The 12,316-nt window shown below is 34.7% G+C and overlaps 1 protein-coding gene across 4 annotated transcripts in view; it reads left to right on the top strand.

Annotated features, from left to right (window-relative positions):
- DCN (decorin) overlaps nt 1-12,316 on the top strand; it is a 182,385-nt gene that overhangs the window by 154,677 nt on the left and 15,392 nt on the right. For all 4 annotated transcript variants that reach the window (XM_077954753.1, XM_001104261.4, XM_015152443.3 and 1 more), the window contains exon 3: nt 8,674-8,786. In XM_077954753.1, coding sequence (XP_077810879.1) covers nt 8,674-8,786 — 113 coding nt within the window. The remainder of the gene's footprint in view (nt 1-8,673; nt 8,787-12,316) is intronic.

Below are 12,316 nucleotides of genomic sequence, written 5' to 3'. Positions count from 1 at the left end.
CTAACATAGCCCTGGTTTCCTTCTCAGTCCCCAGGAGGGAGAGAGAGGCAGCTGTGTGGGATCAAGGCATTTTGTGAGACTGCAGCTGTGATTCATTTTCCTTTGGAAGAACATCCCTAGCTCCAGGGGATATGGTGGGAATTGGTTAGCTAAAATATCAATTCCCTGGGTAAAAGAGGAAAACTATGAGACCTCTAATCTTAACTTTTCTCCTTCAAAAGAGTGGAAAAAGATTACATAGTTCCTCAGAAATAAAAAAAAAAAATGAGTTTGCAATTCAGTCTTAATAAAAAGAGAAAGCCTTTAGCATATATACTGTAACACTCAAGACTCAGTTACTCTTGACTTAGTCTATGGACTGCTTTAACTTTTGTAGCTTGCCTACTTCTGCCTTTTTACTGTAATCTACATTTGCTTTGATTATTCTATACTAATCAATTATATATACGTATCTATGATTATACAATATCTTTTAATTATCTTTTTATATATCTATTTTATTGTTTTATTCACTAGAAAAGAAGTATTGCAATAATTTATCTTTGTACAACCTCTACACAATAAATTGCCTTATACTTTCTAGACTCTTTAAATATCAATCAATGATTGATGAATGAATACACGAACATATGCGTGGCTTGGTTCTTGAATTAATGCTTGGATGAATATTCTACAATATTCCTCACTCTAGCAAGCTGCAAAGAGAAGGGAACATGTCTGATTGAGAAACAGAAGTGATTTCTTAGTGCATCCTTGCTCCTTCCCTTTAAGGATAACTGTAAAACCAGGAAGCTTAGAAATTCCTTGAGTTTGACTAGAAAGAGAATAGAATTAAAGAGAAGAATTGTTTATGTCTGAAGCCTGGTCTAACTGATAATACAGTCAGATTGCCTTTTTTAAGATGGAAAGAGGGAAACATGTCTGCCTTGAGCAGAAAAGTTTTTTTTGCTGGGGCTGGAGCTTCTAAATATTATTTTGGTCATTTGCCCAAAAACTGAAGTACACCACCAATGTCCCAATTATGAAGTTGAATGCAGAATTATAAAAAAAAATTGTTGAAAGTCAGTAAGAACAAATTTTAGAATTCGGACTCCTGCCACATGGCAAAAAAAGCATGATGTTTTAAGACGACCTGGCCTTTGTCCAACATGATGTTTACCAGATCGCTGACATTTGCTAACAGAACAATGCTATTCATCACTGGGACAACCAAAAGAAGGGAAGAAAAAAAAAAAAAGAAGTCTATTTCTTACTAGTCTTTATTCAGAAATGATTTTTTGGTAATGTCTTAAGTAGTATCTTATTTGCTTTAATAAATAACTAGATTTTAAAGAAGACAAAACTCCTTATAAAAAACTGGGAGAGCAAATATCTAATCCAGGCTACCTTGAAAATAGGGTGTTTTAATAGAAAATTTAGAATTATGTTAAATAAAGGATGCTCAATGAAAAATAAATGTAGGAAACCACTATGCTCCTGTTACTACAGCTGAATGAATTTTACCCCAAAACATAGTGGCTTAAAAATGATTTAATTTGTTCATGACTTGAGGTATGGAAAATTTGGCAAGGGCTCTGAAGGGCTGTTCTCACTTGGGGTCACTCTTGCACTTGTAGTCAAATGTTATCCGAGATTATAGTCATAAGAAGGCTAGCCTGGGCTGGACACCTGAGACAGTTCACTGTCATAACTGACAGTTGCTGCCACTATCGCCCACAAGCTTGACTGTTCTATCCTCTGGATTGCCTCAGGCAGCTTCTCTTTTTTTCTATGGCCCCTGGCTGTCCCAGAGCAAGCATCCCAGAAGAAGTGGGTAGCAGCTACACAATCTTTTCTGACCTTGTCTCAAATGTCATGGTGTTTCAGTCTATTGATTCCTAGAGGCATCAAAAGACCATCCTACATTCAAAGGGAAGAGAGAGGAATTAGATGCTACCTTCTAATGGTAATGGGACAAATGCTTATTGTAGAAGAGGATGTAGGATAAAAAATTTAATGTATGGCATCTTTGGAAAATATAATCATCTGCATATATACTTAGATTTATATATATTTCTAATGAGAAGTTTGAGCATAGTTATATATTATGTAGAGAAAGCTCACAGATATTACATGTCCCCCATGAAGGTCATTATTTAATAATTACAAACTACATTAAGATGTTAAATAATTATAACTAAATTAATTTATAAATTAACTTCATAGTTACTTAATTCTTCTACTTAAGATTGTAAGAAAAGTATTAAGTCATATCCTGATTACTTTGTTTTCATTATGGAACATTTTTTGGACGTAAATTGAACCTGGCTAAATGATACATATAATTTAAAATGCCAACATTTTACTTTCTATATTATTTTCTGAATAACCATAAAATTAATCACTATCAATAGGAATTATTTAGTTAAAAATCACATACAATTAATACAATCAGATATGCTTAAAGGCAGAATTTAAATTTATTTAAAAGTTTAAAAAATTAAGGTAGGATAACTGTTTCATAGAATACTATTGGTTTTTATATTTTTTGAAGATTAGGTTTACTTCAAATAAGCATTTTTCATCAAAAATAATCTTTAGTCCTAGTGTATTTCTACCACAATTTACTTCAGGCTTGGTGTTTTCAGATGAGGAAATGGAGCCTGAGGAATGCTAACTTAGAGATTCTGGTCATCTCTCCTTAATAGCCGAGTTGATTTTAACCCAAGCCATTCTGACTCTAATGATGTACAAACAAAGAGTAATATTTTATAGATTTGCAAGAGTGTAGCATTTGCCACCATTAAAATAGGGTTAAATTGACAAGGAGCAGTTTTTGAGGGGTCTAATTATTCAGTGGGGATCGGATCATGTGCTTCCTAAACTGAAGGCTTATCCAAAGGCAGAGATAGGACAACAAGCACCCCAAAGGCCCTGAACTTCATGGGAACAATGATGAATGCAGGAAATAACTGTAAAGAAAAAAACATTTCAGGACCAAGATCTTTAGATGAACACCTCGTGTTTGACATACCTGAAAAACAGATTTCATTCTCTAGGATGATATGCATGGTGATTGTACAGAAAAAAAGGAGTTACAGATGAATAATCAGAAAGATTATTCAGAAAGATAATGAGAGCAACACCCTCTATTTTGCTTATTATAATAATCATAGGTAGCAATACTTGAGACGCTGCTATGCATTATGGTAGGAGATTATTTTGTAGCATAGCTTATTGAATTTTCACAAAAATTCTGTGAAAGACTTAAGAAAACTGAGGACAGAGGGTTTAAAGAATATGTCTTCTAATTTTTTTTTTTTTTTTTTTTTTTGAGACAGTGTCTCTCTCTGTCGCCTAGGCTGGAGAGCAGTGGCACGTTCTTGGCTCACTGCAAGCTCCGCCTCCCAGGTTCACACCATTCTCCTGCCTCAGCCTCCCCGGTACCTGGGACTACAGGCGCCCGCCACCACGCCCGGCTAATTTTGTTGTATTTTCAGTAGAGACAGGGTTTCACCATGTTAGCCAGGATGGTCTCGATCTCCTGACCTCGTAATCCGCCCGTCTCAGCCTCCCAAAGTGCTGGGATTACAGGCGTGAGCCACCATGCCCGACCTCAATATGTCTTCTAATCTTAAAGATCAAGAAGAGGAACCAGAATTGAAATTCACATAACGGTCTTATAAAAAATTGTTATTATAGGAGCATGTTTAAATATGAAAATTCTACAGAATAAAATGACCCCATTGTGTACCCACAACAGAGCTTCAATCAATGTCAACTAATGCCACTATTTTTCTATCTCCACCCACTTCCATATCATTTTAAAGCAAATTCCAGATATATGATTTTATCTATCAATACACGTCAGTATGTTTCTCTGAAAAATAAAGCTCTCAAATAAAATAGCTATATTTTATAGTTTATTTATATGAATCAGGATCCAGATGAAGTACATACATTGCTTTTTAAAAAATAGCTTTTTAAAATTTTGTTTTTGTTTTTGAGACAGGATCTCACTCTGTTGCCTAGGCTGGAGTGCATGGTACGATCACAGCTCACTGTAGCCTCAACCTCTCCTCCCTCCCGAGCAGCTGGGACTACAGGCTTGTGCCACCATGCCCAGCTAATTTTTTGTAAAGATGGGGTCTTGCCATGTTGCCCAGGCTGGTGTTGAACTCAGAGGCTCAAGCAATCCACTTGCCTGAGCTTCCCAAATTTCTAGAATTAGAGGCAAGAGACACAGCACCCAGCTGAAACGTCTCTTAACTCTCCTTTAAACTACAGACTCACAATTTCTTCATTTTCTTTTGGAATTTAGAAGATTAATCAGATTCGGGATTAATTGTTTTTGACAATACAAACCTATGAATGGGGATTTGTTTCTTCATTTAGAAGCTTCTAATTGATCCTTTCCCAGGAGAAATATATGCCATGTAGAGGAACTCTTACTGCTGGAGTAGTCACCCTGTAAGACAGAAAAATCAGTCTTCTTTAGATATTTATGTGACAAAAGGTGCTTCACAAATATGGCAAAGACACTGAAGAAAGTGAGAGCAATTTTCACGTGCAGATAATGGGAATGACATATTTGACAGTAAGTAGCATTCATTTATAAAATGTTCCTGGCCAACTGAGAATCGGGAAAAAATATGTAATCATTATAACCAGTTGTATCCTAATACTTCTGAGGAAAAATAAAAATTCCTATGATAGCAGGTTATAGGGAGATGGTTACAACAGAACACGGCAGAAATGATCTCAAAGCCATACTCATAAACTTTTCATCATGGGACAGCAAGGCAGATAAGACTTGAAAATTAATTAATCAGAAAGGTTCTTCCTGTTTTCAAAGCAGCCAGAGCAAATTGCTGATGTGAAACAATAATTAGTCCTCCTTACCAGGAAAAAAATAAATAAATACACTAACAAAACAAACAAAGACCCTGAAATACAGGACAGTATAGTTTAAACTTATAAATTTATAGCCTATAAGAAGTTCAGCGGTGCAAGATTACTGTTATACAGGGGTAGTCAGGATGAATATTACAGAGGTGAGGAGATAACGGATGTGCTTCAAGGCATTGTTAGAATGGAAATAGAAAAAAATGAATAAGTGGAGTTTACGTAAAATATGCATTGTATGAACAAAAATGAGTAGCTAGGAATGAGTATAATATGCTCAAGGAATAGCTGTAGATCAACATTAGAAAATATGCACAATGATCAATTGCATGAATAAATGGCAAACCACGGCCAGGCACGGAGGCTCACACCTGTAATCCCAGCACTTTGGGAGGCCGAGGCTGTCGGATCATGAGGTCAGGAGATCAAGACTATCCTGGCTAACTCGGTGAAACCCCATCTCTACTAAAAATACAAAAAATTAGCCAGGCGTTGGTGGCACACGCCTGTAGTCCCAGCTATTCGGGAGAATCTTTTGAATCCAGGATGTGGAGGTTTCAGTGAGCTGAGATGACACCACTGCATTCTAGTCTGAGCGACAGAGCAAGACACTGTCTCAAAACAATAACAACAACAAAAACAAACAAACAAAAAACAAAAAACCCCACATACTTCTGGAGTGAGGACTCAGACTATCCTGGTTCTTGGTCTACTTTAGCCATGAGGCACCTTCGATAAGCTATTTAATTTCTTTGGGTTTCTGTTTCTTTACCTATGAAATGAGAAGATTAGACTGGCTTGAAATTCTCTGATTTCTGGGATAAGTAAACTTTTTTGAATGCTGAACATGCTAATTTCTCATTAAGGTCAATACCAAACCTAACAAAAGAGGAGCCTGCCATCTGCTATCATAATCATTTTTTAAAGAACGTGTATTTAAAAGTAGAAATGGAAGTGAAGGCAGGAACTGGTCTCAGATGGTCTCAGAAATTGTGTGTGTGTGTGTGTGTGTGTGTGTGTGTGTGTGTGTGTGGTGTGTGTGGAGTGTCTGTGTGTGTGTGAGATAATTTAAACTAACCACACTGCTCTTACTGATTTTTTTTAAATTTTGATATAGATTGCTAAAAACTTCATCACAGAGTCTGCCTAATCAGCATTTGGGAACCATAGACTAGCTGATATTTAAGGGCCCTTCCCTTTATGACATTCAGAGAACTCATAATAACTAGGATAAATTCTCCATTATACTCTGCCTCTTGTCTTTGAGCAAGCTAGTTAACACTCCAATGCGTTATCTACCCCTTACAGGTACAGCATATTACGGGGTCTGATGTCAGAACAATTATTTCAGGGGATACAGATAGGTATGCCAGAAAAAAAAGTCATGCTGGAAGCCAGGAGAGTTGTCATCTAATCCACATTTTGTCATTCCTAACTAGATAAATTTGTTCATGTTATGAAACTTCTTAAAAGAATTGTCTGAAAGTATGAGATTACCATACTGCCTTACCTCTCTCATCGGGTTGTTGTAAGGTAAATAATAACATATTTTCATTTTAAAAAATAAACTCTAAAACTAAATTATTAATTAAAAAATATTAATATGTGAAATCCCCCAAATAAACATAAATTTACTAATTCAGAGCAGGTTGTGGAACTACGATTTTAATCATTGAAATGGCTCTCCAAGAACTAAAATACAAGAATTAGAATCCTGAGGATGGTATTCCTTTTTTCTGAATCTCTAGAAATAAGATGTATATAAATTACCTTAAGTAGCTCCTATTGTTACAAAATTTTAGGATGACAATGTAATCAAAAGTGTCAGCCACCAGAGACATCATTCTTTCCCTACACATTTGAAATTTTATCTGCAGTTTCGCATTGACAAAATGTTGAGAGTCACTAGAATTTAAGTTCACCAGTGAATAAAAGTAAGCATAAGTGGAAATTAGGACTTCAATGAAGGTGCCCAAGAAGGAATGATAAAATGTAGTAACTACCTTCCAAATGAAAAGAAGTTTGTCTTTTCTGGGTTGGAGAACACTAATTATCAAAGATTTGGCAGAAGTCTACTATTCCTAATTGCATGAAATTAGCAAATTGACATTTCTGAAAATGGCAGTGATTACAACTGTACAGTGTCATTAAACAACCTCCTACAAGGTAACTGTTCTCGTATTTTACTGTTCATCACTGAAAACACTTAACTCTTGTTATTTTGATGGGAACTCTGTCTATAAAAGTTATACATTGATGTAACATATATACATAAGCTCAGAATTACCTGCATTTTGATACTTAAATTTATGAAGATAGGTGGTCACTGAATTAAGAACACGATTCTACCCGCAACCCCAACTATCGATGAAGTAGTGATATTGTAAAGAAAAAATTACTTAGAAAAGACTCACAAATTGGTAGCTTCAGGTATGTTTTCTGTAATTTTCATGGAAGAAATGAAGACAGTCAAAATATGGCTACCATGGTGGTTTACAAGTATGTTTACATAAAACTCAAAATTGAAAAGTGATTTTTTCAACATAGCAGTTATTATACCCTGTTGTAATTTTATTTTACTTGAAAATGGTAAACTGAATTATATTTTTATGAAGTCATGGGCAATATCTGCTTTGGTCTTGCTATATTCCCAGGATCTAATAAATTTAGGCTGCCCAGGAGGTATTCAATAAAGGCTTGTTGAATTGATGAAAAAATAACCTTCAGTACTTCCAGTTTCAGATATGATGGAGAGATTGCTTCTACCAAAGGTTAAAAAATATTTCTGATTTATGTCATGCAGTCTTAAAATACAGAAATGATCACATTAATTTGAGTTAATAGAACATCAAATTTTTACTTAATGTCCTACTTCAATATGAAACAATGGAAAAATGAAAAGCAAACGGCCTTTTAAAATATTTTTCTCCGTTATGATTCTCAATGATTTATTCAAAATAATTGCCTTTTGTATAACTCTGGTTCATCCTTATATGACTAGCTGAATGACTATTAAAATATTTCTTAATACCATGGACCATTTGATTATTCAATGAATTTACATTTGCAACCTAAAAACAATAATTCAGTCAGTTAGACCAAAATCTAAAGTCCAAAAGTAATGCTTCATAAAATTAATGTAAGATATGTCATACTACCAAATTTGTTTCATTCTAAGTAGCCATATATCTATTGGTCATAAAATATTAACTGAAATTAACATTATTTTGGCATTCTAATGAAAACTAAAAGAACCATTATCCCAAAATGTTGGATAAATTTTCAAGATCCTGCCACAAGTTGATTATACGTTTATATAATTTTAACTGTAGATCTGTGACAGGGTTAGGTCTATCAAAAAGATCTTTATTACTGATGATTTGGCTACAGTAATTATTGACACGTTATTTATGTAAAAATGTATTGATTTACAAATCACTTATGCTGACTACTTATCAAAATAACTACTTTTCAGTACAACAAGAAAGAGGTAAAATATATAGATTTGAGCCACACCCTAATGAAACACAAATGTTCCCCTAATGCAGAGGAGTAATTCCGTGAGGAAAATATCATGTTGAGTTTATTATTAAATACAAAAAGTCATTTGACTTGATTGCAAAAGATAAAGCAAAAATTTTACCCTACAATAAATGCAATTCTTAGAAGAAGAATTGTTGTTGTTAATATGATCATCACAACATTAATTTTTTGGTAAATATATACTGTGTGATTCTGTAGCTATGTGTCCCTTCAACTCACCACACACTCCTATTACTCTTATGCCAGGTCTGGACAAAGTGCCAAAGGATCTTCCCCCTGACACAACTCTGCTAGACCTGCAAAACAACAAAATAACTGAAATCAAAGATGGAGACTTTAAGAACCTGAAGAACCTTCACGTAAGAACTGTTTATTTTTAAATCACAATAAGATAGGACTCAAGGTATTTTTCAAAGCACCACCTAGATAAGGCCAAGAGTACTATGCACCAACAAAGAAGCACATTAGTGTTTATTAACCTCACATTTTTAGCAGTGGTAGGGAAGCAAAGCATCATATTCATTAACCACTAACAATTTACCCAGCCTTTTATACATATACCCCATATATCTTAGGTATTTTATTCATAAAAATACTTTAGATCTTAATTCTCTCTCACGTTTTCGGGAATAAAAATTGTCTTTCAAATTAAATTGTATTTTAATAGTGGAACAAAACACAAAATGGATTGATCCTAGTATTATTTTATTTCTTTGTTTCTTTTGTCTGTTTCCATGCATTTTCTAAGAGAGGTATGAATGATGTTCTAAAATCTCAAAGATTGGAATCAAGTGAAAAAAAGATAATTATTCATATTTTATTTAGTAAAATATAATTCTGTCTTCATATGTATGTTTCTTGCTTTATAGTTAGGATTATGCATGCTGTGTCCTTATCTGTATGTTTATTTTAGTTTTCTCTTACCTCTCTACCCTATCATAATATTCAGTCTATCAGTCAGGATTTCATTAGAAAAGAGAAGCCACTCACAAAGGGGTTTCATGGAAGGGATGTTATTGAAACCTCTATTTGCAAAGGGGCGTGGGAACCCAACAAGGCACTGTGAGGCACCCAGTCCCACAAAGATCTAGAAGAATTTGAGGGTCTCAGAGCCATGGGAGAGGTGGGGAGCTATAGTTTCACTTCTTAATTTCCTGCCTGTGTCCCCTATGGTTGAATCTACTTCGGATGAAAAGACAACGGCATTTGATTAATGCATTCCCCAGAGGTCAGCTTCCCAGGACATGAGGAAGGGCCAAAAAGTGCAAAGAATGAATATAGTGGTAGTTGGGAGAGGATATACTATACAAGGGAAATGACCAACCCAATAAAATAGAGATAAGCCTTGCTAAGACAACCTTCTGTAAGAGTAAATGCATCGTTTATTCACATCGAACACCAGAATCACTATAAAATGCATTTTCTTACCGAGCTCTCTATCTGTAGGATGAGTGTGACATGGTCTTCCCTCAAAACATGAGGGCACATGAAATATAACTAAACCAGACCTCAATGTCCAAAATAGATACTCTAGAAATCTCACCGTGTCTACTTCCATTCTGGTAGACCACTCTAAAGTACTGAGTCTGGTTCTTGGCATTTTAAGAAACGCATTAAAGAACATCTAGAGAAGGACGACCATGGAGGTAAAGAATCTAGAAATTAGGTCTCACAGGCACAGTGGATGGAGAGGTGGATGTCTAAACTGAGTGTGGAGGGTCACTAATGGCACATTTGAAGGGCCATGTTGAACAAAAATGATTGTATTTACTTGCTTCAACTGCCAGATGACAGAATCGTCCTAGTGAGCAGAAATTTTAGAGAAGCAGATTTTTATTCAACATTAAAAATAAAATTTAAAGAATCAGAATTTTCAGAAAATAGAGAGACTTACCTAATGATTTTTTACCTGCCTGTGAAGATTAGAGTTCACAGCTTCATATAATGAATGTCATAGGAATACATTCTTAATGTTGGGAACATAGACATACCAAACTGTAATTTCATATCTAGTTATTTATTTTAGTCATTACAGAAGATAATTGAGGAGGATATATCATGAGAATAGGCACTACTTAGTAAAGTATAAATATAAATCATCTGATATACATAAGCATAAAAAATATAGATACAAGGGAAATAACATAATATAAAATAGAATAAACTTGTCATAATTATTACAGTTAGTATAATGAAGATACCATTTAGTACAAACTTTCCAACAACCAAGATGGGAAAAGCAGTTAACATTTAGCCATTAGAAGAAAATATACCAGATTTTTTTAAAGGAAGAAAATTTTTTGTTTCTAAAATTTTAAGACTCTACAAGGAATCATTTAAAAAATGCAGAAAGGCTGGGCACAGTGGCTCACACCTGTAATCCCAGCACTTTGGGAGGCCAAGGTGGGCGGATCACAAGGTCAAGAGATCAAGACCATTCTGGCCAACTTGGTGAAACCCCGTCTCCACTAAAAATAAAAAATTAGCTGGGCATGGTGGCGCACTCTTGTATTCCAAGCTACTCGGGAGTCCGAGGCAGGAGAATCACTTGAATCCGGGAGGCGGAGGTTGCAGTGAGTCGAGATCGCGCCACTGCACTCCAGCCTGGACGACAGAGTGAGACTTCATCTCAGAAAAAAAAAAAAAAAAAAATTGATAGATAAAACAGTGCCATGATCAATTTATTGATGTATCCAACAATATAAGCACAATATGATATAAGTAGTGAGTGTTAAAGACATAAAGTAAAAGGAAAAATTAGGCATCATTATTTATCCAATTACCAGACACAGTTTTGAGAGAATATGCGAGGAAGGAATGTTAGATGATCAGCAGAAGTTTGAAAGGCAAAGAGAAAAGGACTTTCTGTACAAGAAGAAAGCAAAGGCAGAAGAAAATAAGCAGATAAATAAAAATACAAGTTGGCTAGAGTGAAAGAAACAGCTGAAACAATGGAGGAAAAGGACAAACTGGAGGTTGCGACCTTTGGGTCTCTCCGCCGATGAGAAACTTATTCACTAATTCCCTGCCTTCACCTTAAGGTTTCACTGGGAATGAGCTGATGGTGAAACCAGCAAAGTTTGTCAATGACTGTTTAAGCTACTGTTGACATAAGTTTAAAAAGGAGACCATAAAAAATGAATATTACTAAATTTAGATTACTAAAATATTTTTAAAACTTTTATTTGCGTAAGTTTGCCGTTTAGCTACTTTTTTAAAGGATGAAACATTCTTACTCTTATCTCAACTTCCTGTACATTTAAGTATAATCTGAATATTTAAAAAAACCCCTTTATATCCTTAAATAAGTGACATCTAGTGTCCGTGACATTCTTATTAAATCTGGCATTTGTAATAATGTGTTCTTTCTTTTCCCAAGTCTCCTTCTATGTTTTTAAGCAGCCATCATCTTGACAATCTCTTTCTTTCTACTTCAAAGTATACATCAGATGAATAAAGAGAGTTCATTAGAGCCTTCAACCATTCAGAGGATGTTAAACAGCTATTTTTCTCTTACTCTTTCATTCACGATCCTTTCTGTCCTTGTTATTTTGCAAATAAACATCATAATTTCAGCTAGCAAAGCCACACTTAAGGAAGGAGAGAAATGAAAATTTAGCAAGGATTAAAATAGAAAGAATTTAACAGAATCATGTTCCCTGTATGTGCTTCATTATGAGTGGTACATGTTGCATAAGAGTAATTTTATACCTATATATAGTAGGAAAAGCTACATAATTGTTCTATAAAATGATGGAAAATTAAGTGTGGCAACGCCAACATTTACTATATTTTCTTTGAATTGAAGCTTAATAAGTTGAGTAAGGAACTTTTCTTAATTAAAAATCAACAGAAATTGTCAAAGACTGAGCAAAAGCAAACACTTGTT

The sequence above is a fragment of the Macaca mulatta genome, chromosome 11, assembly GCF_049350105.2.
Source record: "Macaca mulatta isolate MMU2019108-1 chromosome 11, T2T-MMU8v2.0, whole genome shotgun sequence".
In the NCBI taxonomy this organism is placed as follows: domain Eukaryota; kingdom Metazoa; phylum Chordata; class Mammalia; order Primates; family Cercopithecidae; genus Macaca; species Macaca mulatta.
Note: the sequence above shows the minus strand (reverse complement) of the source record. Positions and strands in the feature narration are given on the sequence as shown.